Source organism: Dama dama, chromosome 23, assembly GCF_033118175.1.
Source record: "Dama dama isolate Ldn47 chromosome 23, ASM3311817v1, whole genome shotgun sequence".
NCBI classification, from domain to species: domain Eukaryota; kingdom Metazoa; phylum Chordata; class Mammalia; order Artiodactyla; family Cervidae; genus Dama; species Dama dama.
The window spans coordinates 76,128,733-76,148,928 of NC_083703.1; the positions used below are offsets into that span (position 1 = coordinate 76,128,733).

At 51.4% G+C, this 20,196-nt stretch overlaps 1 protein-coding gene across 6 annotated transcripts in view; it reads right to left on the reverse strand.

The window, feature by feature from the left end:
• The window catches only part of SULF2 (sulfatase 2), a 126,722-nt gene that overhangs the window by 93,529 nt on the left and 12,997 nt on the right, over window positions 1-20,196 (reverse strand). For all 6 annotated transcript variants that reach the window (XR_009690139.1, XM_061127440.1, XM_061127441.1 and 3 more), the window contains exon 2: window positions 3,646-3,915. Coding sequence is in view for 5 of the 6 variants with exons in the window: in XM_061127440.1 (XP_060983423.1) it covers window positions 3,646-3,820 (175 nt within the window). In the remaining variant the exon portion in view is untranslated. The remainder of the gene's footprint in view (window positions 1-3,645; window positions 3,916-20,196) is intronic.

Here is a 20,196-nt window from a genome sequence, read left to right on the forward strand (position 1 = left end):
GGGGAACCACAAAAATCCTACATGCCACGACTAAGACCTGACATGGCCAAATAAATAAGCAAATATTTTAAAAAATATTTTTCTTTGACAACAGTATTGGTAACAGTGAAAGCTACTAACAAATGCACTCCCAATCTAGAAACAACTCAAGAGCCATCCCAAGGGACCGGTTAAGTCGAGCTGTGGTTAAGACCACAGGCTCTGGGTTCAAATCTTATTTGGCCACATCCTAGCTGTGTGGCCTTGGACTAGTGACTTAGTTTCTCTAGGCTTCAGTCTCTGCATTCAAAGGAAAAGGAGGGATCTAGGCGTTTTAAGTTTGCCCTGGTTTTCTCTGCTTTCCTCTCTCCACGTCCTCATCAGGCCCGAAGCTCCCTTCCTTATATCTGCATATGCTTTGTTCGAGAGTCACAGGTGCAAACCTACAGATTCTGACATGAGACTTCATTAGATCATGCAGCTGCAGCAAAAATTTGGTGCTCCTAAGAGTGGAGAGTCAATCATCAGCCTTGATTAAGGTAAAAAATCTAGGATCTCCTTTTGTCCTCAGTCCCCCAGCCATCCACCCATTCACGCACGTCTTCGGGATTCACTGTTCCTGCCTTGGTCCCAGCTCCCATCCTCGCCTGCCCCGTTGTGGCCCTGTCCTTCTACTGGCACCTGATTTCAACATAACAGCCAGAGGGATCCTATTGGAACATAAGTCAGGTCACAGCCCTCCCTGATGTCCATTCCATTATGAATAAAACTCAAAATCATTACCATGATGACAAGGTCCCCCACAACCTCGCCTCATCTCCCTCCATACACCCCGGCTCTCACCGCTCCAGCTCACAGGCCTTCTTTCTGTCCTGACCCACCAAGCTCATTTCTGTCTTTGCCTTTCCTGTTCTCTCCAGCTGGAGGGATCCTCCCCCAGCCCCTCTGCTCCCAGCACGGTGCACTTAATCAATATCTATTGAATGCATGAATAAGCGTCCGGGGAGTCTTGAATTCTCAGGCATAACTATGATGGAAACAGCCTGAGGGACCCCATGAGACATGACCAAGGTGCGCTGAGGTCAGGTGCTGCCTGTGAGCGCTCTTTGCAGAATTCTGCCAGAAACAAAACTCACGGTCCCATGGCCACATTCTATAGGCTCCCCACGGTTATCAAATTTGGCTCATTCTAAACGCTGCTGGGGAGTTTTTCAGTCACTAAGTCGTGCCCAACTCTTTGAGACCCCATGGACTACAGCATGCCAGGCTCCTCTGCCCTCCGCTATCTCCCTGAGTTTGCCCAGATTCATGTCTGTTGAGTCAGTGATGCTATCTAACCATCTCATCCTCTGCTGCCCCCTTCTCCTTTTGCCTTCGATCTTTCCAAACATCAGGGTCTCTTCCAGTGAGTCAGCTCTTTGCATCAGGTGGCAAACGTAGTGGAGCTTCGGCATGAGTCCTTCCAATGAATATTCAGGGTTAATTTCCTTTAGGATTGACTGGTTTGAGAAACAGGTAACCTATGCATCAAACTGTCAATAAAAGCCCTAGGCTATGATTGCTTCTGGCTGCAAATTGTTTTCGCACCAATCAACTCCCTGAGAAACATCTATACTTGTGATCATTAATACAAATCATTAAAAGGGAGTGGCTTGGATGCATATAAATCACCTTTTCTTGGTGCTTAAAAGACTGATTTCAAAAAGGGTGTAGGTTTTCATTTGGATCGTCACCACAATCTTATGTTTGACTGCAAAGGCTTTTCTGGTCAACCTTTAAATTTGTTGCCACCAACAATATTCAGTTTTCCTTCGATAGGGGAGAGAAGCTAAAAGCCTACCCCTCGCCTGGTCAACTGTGGCACTCCTCACCACAACCCACGGGAGCCTCCACAATCTGGTTCCCTTCCTTCTCTCCTGGGTCATCTTATGACCCTTCCCAGGCTCTGGCCACATCGATCTCTTTGGCTCTGCCTCAGGTCCTTTGCACACGCTGTACTCTGTGCTTGGAAGGCTTTGCCCCAGATGTTCACAGTACAAGGTAGGATGGTCTACCATGTCTATCGTCATCACTGTTAGCAAGACGGGGAAGTCCGATTTACAGTAGAAGGAAAACGCACAGGGGTTTGTATGCTGTCTAGCACTGTAGACACACAAGGCTACTGAACTGGCAAGGGGGCTGGTTCTGAGCTGTCTTCTAAGTGTATATGCCAGATTTCAAAAGCAATATAAAATATATAAACTATGCCATTAATGATGTTTTTATATTGATTACATGTTAAGAGGACAATAAATTAGATATATTGGGTCTTTAAAAAATTAATTTCCCCAGCTTCTTTTTACTTTTTTTTTTTTTTCAAGTGTAGCCACCAGGAACTTTAGAATTACATATGTGATTTGCATTTGCGCCTCACCTGATAGATCTCAAGGGTAGCGTTGTGTGGGGTTTAACGTGGAGAAATGGAAACGGTAAAATCAGTGAATTTGAAGGGGGAGAAGACACAAGTAAAGGAGAACAGGGCTGACACTGAGAGACACCCTCAAAGGTGAGCTGGAAGTGTAAGTGGAATTTGACCCCAGGGAGCAGAAGGTCCAGCTGATTGACTCTGGGGGCCTCACTCCTGGTGGCCTCATGGATGGAAACTTCTCAAGTGAGTGAAAATGTGGTGAGAGATGCCTCATGAAGATGAAGGTGTCCAGCTGGGTGGAGGAGCCCAGGGCTTGCTTAGGAGGGAGAGGGAGGAGGCCAGGAGGGTTCCCACCGTGAAGCAAGGACACGACCGGGGGCCTGTGCGAGGGGTCAGGGAGAGCGTCCTGCTGTACCCAAGCCCCATCTCGTCAAGGCCCTTCTCCTCGCTTGCTCTACCTGGAGCCCACAGGACCAGAGGGGAGACAGTTCAGGATGAGAGGCGACCACCCTTACCTTCCCAAGCCACCATCCCTGTAAACTGAGTTGGGTCACTAGCAGTAGAGGCCACCCTCCCTTTCCCGAGATGCCACCAAGGAAGGCTGAGCCCACTCTTCCTTGGGTTAAGACCGGTGCCACCTGTTAAGACGGGTTGAATAGGGGTCCACATTTGCAGGTGCATGTGTACACACCACACATGCTGCCCAGGCTGGCTCCCCCGCTTTTGTTTGGCATCAGCTCAAATATCACCTCCTCTGAGAGGCCCTCCTTGATTACTAATCCAAAGTAGCTCCGACCATCACCGCAAGCCAGAATCCTCTACAGTTACCCCAGAGTGTTTCTCCCTTCTTGAAATGATCCTCCATATGAACTAGCAATGACCTTGATTATCTGTCTCCCACATTCCATGAGACTAGAGACTGCCTGCCTGACTTGTTACTGAAGTTCCAGGTCCTAGAATGTGGCCTGGAGCATAGTAGGTTCTCAGTAGAAATTGGACAACAAGTCATCAACTGGTCATAACATCTCTTTTCCTTAGGACTTTGGAGGAATCTAGGAATGGGTCTGCATTAGGAAAAGGTGGGAGACCCCTAACCTTGGGGACCCAGCTGTGCGTCCCCGTGCGTGGGGCCAACCCTGGGACTCAGTTCAGTCCATTAGACATGAACTCTGCAGGGTCAACCCGAGCGTCTGCATCAGGGCCCGAGACCCAGCACGGTGAGCCTGGGGGATGCCGCCTGCCAGTAGCTGGGCGCTTACCGAGCTCCACGTCCTGGTCGTCCGTCAGCACCAGGATGATGTTGGGACGAATGTTTCTGCGATCCCTCTGAAACCTGCCTTTCAGGCGGTGGTGGGACAGGAAAGCCGCGCTTCCGTCCAGTAGGGAGAAGACCGCTGCAGAGAGCAAGCAAAGTAGGACGCCGGCCGGGGCCATGTCACGTTTCTGCGGATCCCCTTGCTTCTGGCGGGATGCAGGAGTCTGGAGCTGTGCTCCGTGGGTTTGTTTCTCTTCCCTCTTTACTCACGGACCTAGAGGAAGAGGAAGCGCATTAGGCCACAAGCTGTATCATGATTTCTTTGATGGCTTCTGGCAGGGGCAGTGAGAGCTTCTTTGATCAGCGATAGCTAGAGCAGAGCAAAAACCCAATTTGGTTAAAGTAGCAAGAAAAGTTATTTGCAACTGGCTCAGGGAAGAGGCTGGCAGGAACGCCTCCAGAGACCACTTCTGCAGAAAGCATTCCTCCCCTGGACTCAGCCATCCTCTGGATGTGTCTGTGTGAGCCCAGGTCCCAAGTCAGGTAGTCAGTCTGCCTCTGAACCCTCCAACCAACGCAAGACAAATCAACCCGCAGTGAAAGGAAAGGAAAAAGTCTGGGAGAGCAGACATTTCTGGTCATCTCTTCTCTGCCAGCACCACGGAGGATGCAGAGATGAGCGGATGCACCCCCAGCTCTCAGGTAGCGTGTGATTCGGGGAGGGGTCTGGGCGAGCCGGGCTGATGCTGTAGGCTAGGCGACTCTGTATTTTAGTCTCGGCTCCATCACTCACCAGCCAGGTCTCCCCATCAATAAGCCAGTGAGGAACCTCAGTTTCCCCATGAATAAAACGGGGAGACATGACTGTTGAAGAACTCAACCCAAGGGGCAGGTGTTCACAAAGGTCACCTGTCAACAGGTCCTGTGATGGGGTAAGATGTTTATATTGGCTTTAAGTTGCAAAACAAAATGACAGCAGAGAAAACTGAGAGGTCGGCAGCTGAGGGCGGAGAAGTGTCACAGTCCCCTGTGATCCTGGTCAGCCCCTTGACTGCGGGTCAGATGGGGTCACCAGCAAAAGGCAGGGGAAGGAAGGCGGGGTGGCTCAACTGGACTCAGGCGGGTCTCAGATCTCGCTCTGCTATTTGCTCTCTGCAGTCATTTTTTAACTTCTTGAGGAAATGAGCCTTCAAGTCCTGTCCAGATATAGACATTTTGGTCTTATCTATTTAAAACGAGAGAAAGAGCGAGCAAGCAGAGGTGTTGGGAGGAAACCAAGCTTGTCGACCTGAGTCACTGTCCCCTTGAAGTCACCTTGAAGGACTCCGCCTGCCCCTGCTGTTGCGGGAACCCTGCCTCGCCCCAAGCCATGGCTCAGAGAACTCATCGAAGATCCCGGGTCCGCAGCGGGGGCGGGGGGGGGGGGGTGGCCTGTGTGACCCCATCTGGGGATGGCACCAGCTGCCTACGGGGAATCCCACTTCCTCCCCCACCCGCTGTTCCCACCTCCATCCTCTCGGAGGAGCCAGCAGGGTCTTCCTAAAATTCAGATCCAAACATGCAACTCACAAGGCCTGGGTGAGGCGAGACCAGGGAGGTTCTCAGGGCCCAGGTGGCCAGGTGCAAGGTGATCAGCTCACCTTAGTCCCAGCCCTGTCACTCACCCGTTCAGACCCTCCCCTGGCTTCTCAGGGCTCAGGGTACAAAATGCAAACTCCCAGCAAGCCTTATGGGGTGAGGGGGTGTGATCCAGCCCCTGCCCACCTCTCCCCTGTCCTCCCAATTGCTCTCAGACCCATGGCTTTTTCCGGTCACTTAGACAAGACTTTGCCTTCCAATGCAGGGGCTGCAGGTTCAAGCCCTGGTCCCCGAGTTAAGATCCCACATGCCTCCCAGCCAAAACACCAAAACATAAAACAGAAGCAATATTGTAACAAATTCAGTAAAGACTTTGAAAATAGTCCACATCAAAAGAATCCTTTAAAAAAAAAAGAAGAAGGCATAAACACAGTATTTTGAAAAAGAACACTTTCTACCCAAGTATAAATAAAACAGCCCTGTCCTTTCCCTGTAGAACTAACCACACAAAGTCAAAGAGCAGAAACCGCGCTGCCCCATCTAACAGCTTCAAGTTCACATTTAATGCTCTAAGCTGAGCCCTGGGCTGGCGGCTCCCACATCTGCACTGTCTCTCTATTTGCAGGAAATAAGCAGGTGTTGAAAGGCGACAAAGCACTTTAGCACCATCAGGAGACTTTCTGCTGGAGGTAATGGAAGGCTTGAGAGGGTTCAAAGGAGACATGCCGAAGATTCTAGTGGTCCTTGACTTATCCCAGATCATGGGAGGGGGTCTTCGAATCATGTTATCAGTCCATGTCCCACCCCCCTTCAGGAAACAAAGACGACTGCTTGGTGCTTTGCACTTGAAATGTGCTCTTGACTGGCACACCAGTTGGCCCACTAGAATGGACATTCAAAAGCAAACAGGGAAAAAAGGACAGGGAAGCCTGGTGTGCTGCAGTCCATGGGATCGCAAAGTCAGACACGACTTGATGACTGAACAACAACAAAAGCAAACAACCCAATCACAAAATGGGCACAAGACCTAAATAGACATTTCTCCAAAGAAGACATACAGATGGCCAAGAGGCACATGAAAAGGTGCTTCGTGTCGCTAATAATTAGATAAATGCAAATCAAAACCACAATGAGGTATCACTTCATACTTTTCAGAATGGCCATCATCAAAATTCTACAAAAAATAAATGCTGGAGAGGGTGTGGAAAAGAGGGACCCCTCCTGCACTGTTGATGGGGATGTAAATTGCTGCAGCCACTGTGGGAAAGAGTATGGAAGTTCCTTAAAATTTTAAAAAAGAGTTACCGCGTGATCCAGCAATCCCGCTCCTGGACCTACACTTGGACAAAACTATAATTAAAAAAGATACATGCATTCTATGTTCATAGCAGCACTGTTCAACAATAGCCAAGACATGGGAACAGCCTAAATGTCCATCGGCAGACGAATGGATAAAAATGTGGGATATATTATACCGTGCAATACTACTCAGTCACAAAAAGGAGGAGGTAATGCCACTTGCAGGCTACATGGATGAACCTAAAGATCATCATACTAAGTGGAGCAAGTCAGAGAAAGATAATTATCATTTGGTATCACTTAATGTGGAATCTAAAAAACTGATACAGATGACCTTATTTATGAAACAGAAGCTGACTCACTGACACAGCAAACAAACTTATGGTTACCCAAGCGGAAATGGGAGGGGTGAGGGACACATTAGGAGTGTGGAATTAACAGGTACACACCACTATACATGAAATAACCAGGTTTACTCTATAGAACAGGGAACTATATTCAGCATCTTGTTACAACCTATAGTGGAAAAGAATCTGAAGCCGTACACCTGAAACTAACACAATATTATAAATCAGCTACAGTTAAATTAAAAAAAAAGCACATTTATGTTCCTTCAGATGGACATCGAGTGATAAAATAGCAGCGAGAGAATTTCTAAGGGGCGCCCTACAAACAGCAACTCTCATTTTACACACATATCAACTTATTTAATAAGCATATCTGCCTGTCGATATTATACTCATTTTATGGATGAAGAGGCTGAGGCACAGAGAATTTTAATAAAAGCGCTCTCCCACGATCATATGGCCAAACAAGGGGCAGAGATGGGATTTAAACCCAGTCTGGCTGGAGTCAGCAACTCAACGAGAACCTCCTGGAAGCAGATTTCTAGGTAACTTTCTAAAGGTCTCCCAATCTCAGTTTCCTCATTTGCCTCTGAAGCATCAGGAGGCCAGGTGCCCTTGGAGGGTCTTTTTGGCTCTGGGCCTGTGATACGGAGGAACAGGGGGCCCGGGTCAGATGGTGGGTGGAGCTGGGGGATACGGTCGACTGGACTCTTCCTGGGACCCTGAGGCTCTCCCCCTCCACTCCTGGGCAGCTCTAGCCTTCCAGCCAGGATGCTGATCCTCTGGATGGGAGTCAAAACTCCACGACCAGAGATCAGAGAATAACAGGAGCTAATTACTTCATCAGCTCAAGTCATCAGTAGGTCAATTTTTGATGAATTCCCCCAGCTCCCACTTCCCCTGGCCTGGTGCCAGCCTCTCTCTGGATGCTGAAGAAATCAATTAAAATGACACAAGGGATTCTGCCTCCATTTTTCTCCTTCTTAGTAAAGATTCAGAGAGGCTGAAGTGAGCGCATATCTGGTGAATCTGTGCAACACCAGCTGAGTGACACTTTGTCCATCCCTCGGACCTCTCTGCTTATTTCCACCAGCTGGATTCCCTTCCTGCTCTTCATCCTGTGTCTTTCTCACAGACCTTGGCAAAGCCACATCGGCCCAAGAAGACATCACTGGAAAAGCCGAATGCCCTGAGTGTTCAGAAATATCACTCTTGCTTCTGGATTTATCTGATTTGCAGAGAGGAGCAGGTCTCGGCATCATAGCTTTGGGGAAATGCCTGGGACCTCACACAGGCTTGTCTGGGAAGACCCCCCCCCCCCCACATGGCTATGTTCCACTGAGGATCCCCAAACTCAACAAGAGTGGCTGAGAAGAGTTCGGGAGCAATCAGATAGCTCAGAGAGCGGGAGCAGGAGAGGAAAAAGTGGCCAGAAGCAGGAGGAGGAGCTGATCGGCAGGAGGTGAGAATAAAGGAAACTGTGGGATGTGGAGATCCCCAGAGCCCCTGTCCTAGACCCTGGGGACCCTCCTACGTGGTCCAGAGGGCCAGACCGTGAGCCACGTCTTCCTTCACTCACTTTACAAGTAAGTATTTAGGGTTATGTGGTAGGGTAACCCTGTCTGGATTATGACAGCCTAACTGGCTTCCCTGCTTCCACACTCAGCTCCTTCTATCAAGCAGGCAGAAGAATCCTGTTAAAGACAGAAGTTTGTCTTCCTCCACAGAAAAGCCCTCCAGGGCTCCCACCTCATGCCAAATAAAACTCCCAAGCCCTCCAAAAGGCCTAGAAGACCCTATGCCTTCTGTCACCCCCTTCTGACCTTATCACCTCCGCTCCCCACCCTTCCCTACTTGACTCTCTGGTCACACGGCACCTGTCCTGCTCCCTGTCCAAGCCAGGCATGTCCCCACCCCAGGGCCTTTGAACGTGCTGTTCTCTCTGCCCACAGCCTTCATTCAGATCTCTTCATGGCCCTTTCCTCACCTCCTTCAGGTCTTTGCTCAAATTTCACCTCTGCAGGTTAAAACAGAAAGCTCTTCCTTCCCTAGGAGCACCTACCACCTCTGACAGCTACATATTTTACTTATTTTTTTTGTCAGTCTCCCCTACAAGAATGTCAGTTCTTCGACGGGATGGATTCTTGTCAGCTTTGTTCACATCTCTATCGATAGCCACTCAGTCGTGTCTGACTCTTTGCGACTGCAGGGACTGTAGCCTGCCAGGCTCCTCTGTCCATGGAATCCTCCAGGCAAAAACACTGGAGTGGACAGCCATTCCCTTCTCCAGGGAATCATCCCAACCCAGGGATCGAACCCAGGTCTCTGGCACGGCAGGTGGATTCTTTACTGTCAGAGCCAGCAGGGAAGCCCATCCCAACACCTGAAACAGTGCTTGGAACACAGCAGACATTGAAGATAATACTGACTTGGCAAAGCATTTTCTCCCTTCTGGTAACTGGACCCTAGCTGTGCTTGGAGGCGCTAAAAAGAGTCGCTCGGTGGTGTCCAACCCTTTGCGATTCCATGCACTGTAGCCTGCCAAGCTCCTCTGTCCCTGGAATTCTCCAGGCAAGAATACTGAAGGGTTGCCATCCCCTTCTCCAGGGGATCTTCCCAACCCAGGGATCAAACCCGATCTCCTGCACTGCAGGCAGATTCTTTACCATCTGAGCCACCAGGGAAACTCAGATGGCAGCACTGACCACTCCCTTTTCTACTTATGTGCGGTTTGAACATAAGCTAGAACATGTGACCCAAGTGGAGCCAGTCAGCACGTTCCATCTCTTTAGTTCCAATGACTGGCCCAGAGACAGACACGTGACCCAAGCCTGGCCAATGAGAGAGAAGTAAGAAACAGCAGGGTGGATGCTGAGTGCTGGAACCGGGCAAGCCCAGCCCAGCCACCAACTGGAGCCTGAGAGAGGACGCTGGTGTTGGTGGGCTGAACCAAGCTGCACCTTGGAGCCAGTTACAGGTTCAAGCAAGCGCCCTTTGTTGCTTAAGCTGATCTGAATTGGGGCTGTCATTTGCAATAGGAAAATGCCCAGATCAACACAGTAAATACCCTAAAAGAATAATGAGGAATAATGAGGAAGAATTACAATTAAATTTTAATTATTTAATTCTGCTTATTGCAGAACTCGACCAAAACTAAACACTTTTCCTGTGTTAACTCAGGTCACCTTGCGATAACGTTAGGACGCTCCAGGTGTGGGTGAGGAAGCTGAAGGCATGAAGAAGTTCGAGAACTTTCCCAAGGTCGTGCTGTTTGGATGCTGAATGTTATCCCTTGACTGACCCCCTCCTCATCTTCTCTCCTCTCTTTCCTCTGCCCCAGGAGGTTCACTTGGCTGGACCACATCAACAAGCTCTGTGCTGTCTGGCTCCTGGCTGGGTCTGGCTAAAGGAAACACTGCCCAGGGAAGGGAGGATAGGAGGAGAGAAAGGCCTGGGTAATTTCCAGGTATCTTCCCTGCCCAGTTGCTAGGAACTGAGCATATCCCGCTATTACTCCACTGAAGGCCATAGCTCCTGTGGGTGGCCCTTGCTAGGTTCCAGCGAATGGTCCCCACTGTCCCCTGGCCCCAGAGATCTGTATTATTCATTTTACATCTCTGTGGGAGGCACCATCTGTTTCCTGCAGGGTACCTGTGCTGACAAAGCAAGCGGATAGCGTGCCGGAGATAGCATTCCCCAGATACCCTGACCCCAGAGTCCTCTCTTGACTCCTCCGTTTACTTGGAAACTGACATATGATACTAGAAGCTGAGGTTAAGTGTGTTGTAGAAACAGGAAGAAAAAGGGGGAACTGTTGATCTGCGGGCAGGCAGGGATGGCTGCGTGGAGGAGTCCTTACAGAGAAACGCTTGAGAAGCATAAGAGGAACAAAGTTCTGAAAAATCCAGAGGATTTGGGTAGACTCTGACGAAGGCGTGGAGGACAGAGTGCCTCAGGCAGGGGAAATAGCTTCAGCAAGTAGCAGGCGGTGTGGGAGGACTGAGATGTGTGGTCCCGAACCTCACAAGCCTAGAAACTGTCTAGACAGAGTATGACACATGCACATCTGGTAAACCTTACACTCCCCCGGCATCTCCCCTTGCTCGGGAGAGGAAGCGTGGCTGTCCTTCTCTCCTCCCCTCCAGGGCTGTCAAAGAAAGGACAGGAGCTCCTGCTATCTACAGTCCACAGACTCTCTCTGTTTCGCCGAACCAAGTCCAAGGGTCAGGTGGCTGTCTGTAACTGTCCTCGGAATTTCAGCAGAGAACCAAGCCCGCAGGACAAGAAACAGAAGGGTCCTCAGAGGATGGAGGGAAAGATCAGGTTTCAAGACGAGGGCTTAGGATCTGGAGAGGAAATTAGGGCATAAAGAGAAGAGCCCAAGAACCCAGTTGCCTGCACAACTATTCATCTGCCAAGAGATTCTCGAATGCCTGCTCTATGCCAGGCATAGTTCTTGGCACTGCATGTAAAACAGTGAAAGAAAAAAAAAGTATCTGCCCTCATGGAGCTGACATTCTAAGGAGTCAACATATCAGAAGCTGGAGTGGAAAGAGTCCAGCGAATGGTGAGAAGTGTCAGGAAACAAGATCGGAAATAATGATAAACCACAGGTGAACTCTCAGAATGGAGTCATGGATTATAGAGCGAGCTCAAAGAAGGTTTAAAAATGATATAACTTGAAGTCTTGAGAAGCTGAGCATCAAAGTGTTTTGCATACCAAGTGAGGGACCATATATTTACACACTCAAATATCTGAGCAGAGCCTTTATCAGATCTGAGCCCATCCGAGCCTTCTGAACCCCCTGCCTCAGTGACCAGCCCAGCAGACTAATCCAGGTGCTTTGGTCTGACTAGGAAGAGGTGCCTCTTATTTCAGCCGGCTAACTTGGTCCATGTCGGTCCACCACGAGGATGAGGGAAGTCTCTGATGCCATCTCGCCTCATGCAGAGTTGGAATGAAGGCACCACATAGAAGAAAACACAGCTTTGAAATAGAACGTTCTTGGGTTTTGCCAACATTCGAGACCATGGATCCGGCTAAGCCCGAAGGAGGAAGATCCACTCCGGGGTCCTTGTTTTGGGCACCCATGGATTCTTCTATGTCCTTCAGTGGCTTTGAGGGCTCTTCTTTCCTTTAGGGTAACTTTCTCACACTTTGACTCTCTGAGGACATGAATCAAATTCTTTTGCTCTCTTAGGTCACTCGGAATTGCTTTCTCGGTCACTTGCAACCGAATGAGCCCAACCGGTAGAGCAGGCTGGGGGCAGAGAGTTGACTCAGGCAGCTTCCCGGACACCGTCTGCCTCCGTGTACAGACATCTGACAACACGGCCACTAGCCCCTGGCCTGGGCCCCCCTCTGCCTTATCACAGGCAGACCTTTCTTCTGTTAGTTGCTGATGAGAGGACGGTGGTGCAGACAAGGGGAAGAAATGTGGGCATGGGAATCCTGAATTCTGGTTCTGATCTGCCCCAGTTTCCTCACCTGCCAAGAAAAACAGACTGTTCCCAGGGTCTGGATCGGTAGAGCCTAAAGCGGATGGGGAGTTCCTCTCCCCTTGCTCCCCGCAGAGGCCTCCCTGAGTCCTGGCCTCATCCAAGGTCTGTTCTCTTCAGAGCACCCCTCACCACGTCTGATTGCTCGATGCACTCTTCTGCTGGAGTGTGTATCTTGCAGGGAGTTGTTTTCCCCACCGGAAGCTCTGCATGGGTGGGGGCTGTCTCTTTCTTACTCCATAGCCTCAGCCCCCTGGGCGCTAGTTCTTCAGGTTAACAAATATTTACTGAGAACCTACTCTGCACCATAAATTAAGCTGAGAGCTGAAGAATTGTTGCTTTCAAATTGTGGTGCTGGAGAAGTCTCTTGAGAGTCCCTTGGACAGCAAGGAGATCCAACTAGTCCATCCTAAAGGAAATCAGTCTGAATATTCATTGGAAGGACTGATGCTGAAGATCCAATACTCTGGCCACCTGATGCGAAGAGCCAACTCATTGGAAAAGACCCTGATGCTGGGAAAGACTAAAGACAGGAGGAGAAGGGGTGACAGAGGATGAGATGGTTGGGTGGCATCACCGATTCAATGAACATGAACTTGGGCAAACCCTGGGAGTTGGCGATGGATAGGGAGGCCTGGCGTGCTGCAGTCCATGGGGTGGCAGAGAGTCGGACAAGACTGAGTGACTGAACAACAATAACTATGCATCAGGCCCTGTTCTGTGTGCTAAGGACCCAGAAATGAGTACTCTGATGTGGGTCAGACACCAAAATAAAAGACAAGCACATGAGCTGATGAGTCCTAAGGGGAGGGGGTGGGAAGGGCTGGTGTGGGAAGCTTGCATCTTTAAACAGGAGGGTAGCAAGGCCTCTCTGAGATATGACACTTGGGCAGAGTCCTCCAAGAGGTGAAGGAAAGTGCCTTGTGGATATTCAGGAGAACAGTGTTCCAGGCGTAGAGACAAATGCAAGTGTCCTGAGGTAGGAATGTGGCCGGGGTGTTTGAGGAACATGATGGGGGCAAGTATGGTTGGGGTGGAGCTGAGTGAGGGGGACTTGGAACAGTCTAGCCCAGGGGTGCTGCGTTTGGATGTAGGTTTTACCAGGGTCCTTCTGGCTGTGTGCGGAGAGCAGGCTACAGGGAGCAAGGGTGGACACACCGAGGCCAGTGAGACGATGGCCGTGGACCGGGTCTGGACCGGGGTGGGAGCAGCAAAAGGGTGAGAAGTGAGATTCCAAGTACTGTGAATGAATGAGTGAAGGACTGGCTGAACAGAGGGAAGACCGGTGCCTGCCAGGGGGTCCAGTGACCACGTCTGTCCACAAAGTGACAGTGAAGTTGCTCAGTCGGGTCCGACTCTGTGACCCCATGGACTGTAGCCTACGAGGCTCCTCTGTCCATGGAATTTTCCAGGCAAGAGTATGGGAGTAGGTTGCCATTCCTATGTAACACTTCACCTCCAAACATAGCAGTGGAAATTTTTTTTTTTTATGCTCAGGGACTTGGGTTCAGGAATTCCAGCGGGACACAGCAGAAAGGGCTGGTCCCTGCTTTATTGTGCCTGAGGCCACAGCTGAAAAGACTCAAAAGCTGGGGACTTGAATCCTCAGTTTGGTGGCAGTGGGCTGGAGCCTTGGGTAGCGGGTGAGGGGGCTTCTCCATGTGGCTTGGGCTTCCTCACGGCATGGCAGCCCCAGGCTGGTGACTGATTTCTTCTGCAGCAGCTTAGGGCTCCAAAAGAGAATGTCCCACCAGCCCAGGTGGGACTTCTCTTTAAAATTTATTTGGCTGTACTGGGTCTTAACTGCAGCATTTGGAATCTAGTACCCCAACCAGGGATTGAACCCAGGTCCCCTGCAGTTGGATCTTGGAGTCTTAACCACTGGTCCACCAGGGAAGTCCCAACCTCATCTCTTCTGATCGAACCTCATCTTTTCTGCTGTCCCCAGCCTTACTCCCACCATTCTACTGGTCACCAGTGACACGCGAGCCTGGCCAGATCCATGGAGGGGACACGGGGCATGCCCCGCCTCCAGAGAGAGGAAGGAGAAGACCGCACTGGAGGTGCACACGTGGGGGTTACCTTGTGGGCCCGAGAAAACACAGGCTGCTGCTGCTGCTGCTAAGTCGCGTCAGTCGTGTCTGACTCTCTGCAACCCCATAGACGGCAGCCCACCAGGCTCCTCTGTCCCTGGGATTCTCCAGGCAAGAATACTGGAGTGGGTTGTCATATCCTTCTCCAATGCTTGCATGCATGAAAAGTCGCTTCAGTCGTGTCTGACTCTGTGCGACCCTATGGACAGCAGCCCTCCAGGCTCCTCCGTCCACAGGATTCTCTAGGCAAGAATACTGGAGTGGGTTGCCATTTCCTTCTCCAAGAAAACACAGGAGGCCCTGCCAAGTTATGAAGGCCTGGGTACACCAGGGGGTGGCAGCCTCTCCCCTGCACACGTCACCCTTCTAGGAAGTGAAACGCCATCTGAGTCAGACTCCATCTGTCTGCACCTGCCAAGCTTTGGAGTTTGTGCCCACGCCCATATCAAAGATCCCCGAGCTTCAGGAAGTCCTGGGGTGACCGGAAGGCTCCCCCAACCCCTCTCTTCTTTTGTGAATGACCCAAAGGGGTTAGATCAATGGGGCCTGTGCTCAGCTGATTCTGAAGGGAGCAGAAGAGGCAGAAAGCAAGCTTGCCCTAGGTGTGAGCATGCAGTAACAGCCTCTCCTCCTGTGCCACTTCAGAGAACAGAGGTGCCCCAGTTAGATCTGCATTGAAAACATTGACTTATTCCTGCTTTTTAAAAAGTCCCTTCTTTGTAAGTAGAAAGGAAGCCACCTCCTCATTGCAGGAACCCAAACAGAAGTGGGTGATCTGATTTTGGGGAACTGGCCCTCACTTCCCTGGGTCCTTTCCTCCTGCTGACGTGGGCTGTGACCCTCTGCTCAGGGTCACCGTCCACTGGGAGGCCGCCCAGGCCATGAGGCTGTCAGCCCTGGTCGCATGGGTGGGCTGCTGGCTTGTCGCAGTGGGAGACTTCAGCTGGGGGCTGCTGGGCTGGGTTTGGGAGGGACGTTAAGACAGCCTGGCTGGGCAGGAGAGCTGCACACAGCTCCTCACCTTCCAGAACTCGGCCCGAGGGCACATTGCTTCTCCCAGAATCAACTGCTAGGGTTTGATAGGCAGCTGCCAGGAATGTTCTGGCAAGATGGGCAGGGGCTTCTGGTGTGGAGCTAATGGTCCGCTCAGCTCCCCAAAGGGCGACCTGATTGACCTTGACCCCAGCACCCCATATGTCAGGGTCTCGGAAGTTCTGCTTATCACCTGCACTCACGTTTGTGCCAGATGGTTTTCCGTTCACCCCCTTTCTTATTTCAGTAAATGCAGTTACGGAGGCAGTTTTCTCCCTCCGCGGGGAATGAGCTCCGCCTGCCCTAAAGCCGGGTCTTTCGACTTGGGCACTGCGGCCATTGGGGCTGCGTCGTCCTCTGCAGTGGCTGCACGTCGCAGGGCGCTGAGCAGCGTCCCTGGCCGCCACCTGTTAGACGCAAGAGGCACCTACCCCCAATGGTGACGGTAAAAAACGCCTCCAGATATTGTCTAATGTCCCCTGGGGGAGGGGGGCAAAATCGCCCCCCAGGTGAGAACCCCGGCCATAAACAGACAGCAGCACAGAGAAACAAATCCAGTGACATTACGGCTGAATTGCTGCTTGCCAAGGACACCTGACATTTTCTTGCAAGGGGAGCAGGCCTCCTTGATGACTCAGAGGCTCAAAAGAGAGCGCGAGGAAGTTCAACGTCATTAACGCCAGGGCAGGGACTCCCAGGAGGAGGACCCCTGGGTCCCGCCCACCAGGAAGCAAGACTCAATCCACTCGGTGGGGCTGGGTGGGCTGGAGGCGGGTGGGCTGGCTCACAGGAAGTCTGATGTTGTAACGGTCACCCGTGGAGACACACCTGTGTGCCCTGGCCTTTGTCTAAAGTGAGGACACAAACTCAAATGCCTGCAGGGCCCAGGCTAGAGACAGTGAGTGAGTGACAAGGGTTTAGGGTCACAGGGAGGGGTGGGGAGTGCCCTGCTGGAGGTGCCCTTTGCAAAATCAAAACAGTCACTACGTTTTAAACTCTGAGCAGGCCAAACAAAGCTCCCCTGGAGCTTGCCTGAGGGCCCATTTGCTACCCTTCGCAGCTGTGTGGTCTTTTCTGAGCACCTACTCTGTGCCAGTGCTGTGTGGACTGCTGGGAGACAGCAGTGAACCTGAGGCAGGCCAGGCCTCTGTCTTGAAGGACCTGATCTTCTGGTGGGGGAGACAGATATTTAACAAATGAAGATGAATTCCAGATGATCTGAAGAGCCTTGTCAGGAGCTGTCAGGATGACAAGATAGGGTAAATCAGGGGAGGCCTCTAGGAGGTGGTGTCTGGGCTGACACCAGAAGTGGGGTGCAGAAGTCAGTCGCGGGCGCAATGCTTTCTAAGCAAGGGAAAAGCGCAAGCAAAGGGCCTGTGGTAGGAACGAGCAGGGTCCATGTGCAGATCAGAGTAAAGACCAGAACGGCAGGAGCGGGGAGCAGGAGTGGCCGCCTGGCATAGGTAAGGTTGCACGTCACCTGCCCTCAGCCCACGCTTTCCCGGTAGGCCACACCTGCTACCCTTCCTGGGTGTTTAGGGGAAACAGGAATCAGATACAGTTCTTCCCACCTCTGTTCTTTGTTCTTTTGTCTTGGCTGTGGACAAAAGCTTCCCTGGCAGCGAGCTACAGAGTTATTTCTGCAAAAGGCCTTTGGCCAAAAGCAATAAAGTCGGACCTCAACAGAGTCATTATTCACGCCTAATTGTGGGCTGGTTCTCGGTGTAGACAGCCGTGGCCAGGGCTGGTGATTCCAGTCCCACCCCCTCCCATGTGTTAACCCCACCGGTTCTCAGCACTGTTTACCTCCACAGACCCTGTATTTAGGTTTTCAGAGATTGCAGTCTCTTGCATACACACAAAAGGGGTGAAAGCCTATTTTGACTGCCCGGTATTTATAATGCAGTTATTTCTCCCCTTTCACCCAATCCACCGCCGCGTGTACCCTGCTCACTCATCACACCCTGCTATTAGCAGATGCGTGTCTCATTAGCTCACCTTGGAAACAGCCTGAAGCTTACAATCATTTGAGAAGCTTGTACTCACAGGCGGGGGAGGGTGTCTAAAGCAACTTTTACCAAATAACCCGCTAAATTTAGAGATGGAAGTCAGGGAGAATGTCGAATGACAGATCTGTTTCCAACCCTGGCGTGCTGTGCTGTCTAATTAGCAGCAGCTGGAAATAGACTGCCACAGGGGAGGAGCGCCGGGGTCAGAGGTGTTCTTGGAGCTGGGGTCGGTCTCCGGGGGACTCCCTGGGTGTCAGCAGGTGTCCTGGCTGTCCGGGTGCACAATGGCTGGAAGAAAGGGAGTGGGGCCCGGGCTCCTGGTGTCCAGGGTGGGGAGGCAAGAGCCCACCCACTGGGCTGGCTGGTCCCTTACCACCAAGCACCCTCTCCTTTCCAAGGGCCAGCTTCAATCGGCCCCATCTTTGGGATGAAGATGCTGAGCATGGCCGGGATTCTGGGAGCTAGTTTTGGCCTGTATAATGAAGGTGGGGCTCCCAAACCCCTAGCAGTGCCTGAAATATGGCGCCCCTGCCTGGAACAGCGTCATACAGACTTGGGCATACACTTATAGCAGACTCGAAAAATATTCATCCATCCATCCTCCATCCAATCATTCTACAACGCCAGCTGCTCATCCTGGGGCAGAGCCCCTTATTCAGGGGCTGTGCAGAGGTTTCTAAGTCCTCCTTTCTGGCCAGCATCTGGTCCCCTTCTCTTGACAACAGCATCCCAATCTCCTTTCGAGGATTCTCTCTCTCTCCTGCTAAGATGCCCCACCATCTCCTGCCATGTCACCAAAGGGTGATCACATGACCAAAGCTGGCCAGACTCTCTTACTGGGCCCCTGACCCTCAAATGGAATGTTAAGAACAGAAAAAGCAGGGGGGCATTTATCTCATTGGAACCCTTCCTCCAGGAGGCTGATGGCCACTCCTGCCCCTAGGCCCCCAGAACTTGCGAAGCGGAAGCCTTAAGAAGGCCTGGCAGCTTTTACATGTGCGGTCTTAGAAGTCAGGCTATCCTGAGACGCTACACTGTGAGGAGGTACAAGCAGCCAAGGGGAAAGACCACGTGGAGGAGGATGGAGCCCTTCAGCTGACGGCCGCACGTGAGCACCCGTTTCTGGACCAACAGTCGCTGACAGCCATTCGGATGGAGCCATTTGGGACCTTCCAGCTGGCATCACTCAAATCGAGAACCACCTGGCAACCCATAATCTTGTTAGAAATAATCGTTGCTTTAAGCCACTGAGCTGGGAGTGATCTGTTACACAGCAGACACACAGCTAAAGAGCCTGGGATGACACTGATGAGAGCCTGTTCCTGCGCCTGGAAGGTTTCCTATGGTGAGTCGAGACTTTTGTCTCCTGGGGCCAGTGGCTTTACTCAGAAGAACACTTAGCGGAGAACACCATTCATTCATTCTTTCAATCAGTTTCAAACAGCTGATAGGCTGCTACAGAGATGAACAGTTGAGCCCCCTTTTCCGGTGAGGGCATCACATCCTCTGCCTCAGTTTCCTCAACTTTGAAATGGAGATAACAGGCCCTGGTTAAAAGGATTGTCATGATGATTAAAGGGCTTCCCTGGTGGCTTAGACGGTAAAGAATCTGCCTGCAATGCAGGAGACCCAGGTTCAATCCCTGGGTCAGGAAGATCCCTTGGAGAAGGAAATGATAAACCACTCCAGTATTCTTGCCTGGAGAATCCCATGGACAGAGGAGTCTGGTGGGCTACAGTCCATGGGGTCGCAAAAGAGTCAGACATGATTGAGCAACGAACACTTTCCCGATGATTAAACGCTTGGCAACAAGTACTTCATAGATACTAGATTTTATTATCATTAAAATACATGAAATTGCAACATATTGCCCCTAGAAGGGTGGCCCTTTGGTGTGAGCAAAGTGTAGCAACAAAAGGCAAACGCCAAGGCCCATGTGGGCCAGGCAAGTAATGGAACCAAGTGATGTGGGCCCGGGGTGAGGAAAACCTGAAACCCACATGTCTCTTTCTCTCCAGCTCTCACTTCAGCACTTTCGACAGAGGCATCCGAAGGCAGAGGAGGCCAGTGTGTCTGCGGGTCACGCGCTTAGAGGGGTGTGCAGTGAGACGGAAGTGGAGGCCAGGTGGTGCAGGGCCAAGGAGATTTTACTGTGGGTGCAGCAGGCCCCTGGAGGGAGGGTTGTTTCGAGGAGCTGCCAGGCCCCACAAGCCCTTTTGTGACTTTGCAGAAATGCACCCCATCAGGCACCTACTCTCCTGCTTCAGGAGCCCTCCAACTTCAGCTGTACGTTGGAATCATCTGGAAGCTGTAAGACAGCCTGATGCCAGGGTCCCACCCTCAGGGGTGCTGAGTTTGTTGGTCTGGGTACGGCGTGGGCACTGGAACTTAAGAGCTCCCCTGGAGATTCGGTTAGGAATCCCTGCTTATTTACAGGCATCTCCCTGTCCACATGGTGACGAGCCCCACCCTGGGCTCTGAGGACACACTCAGGGCCCTGTCCTCGAGGTCTGTCCCCTACAGATCAGCTCCTTTCCCAAGAGGGCCTCGCTGAGGCCCAAAAGAGGAGGTGGCCCAAAAGAGGCCCAAAAGAATCAATCCCTGAGCCCAGTCATGCCTTCAGCCTGCTGCCGTCTCTCTAAGCTGGACGTTTCTCAGCAGGAGGAGGGAGACCAGTGGCCTTTCTCATAAGCAGAAT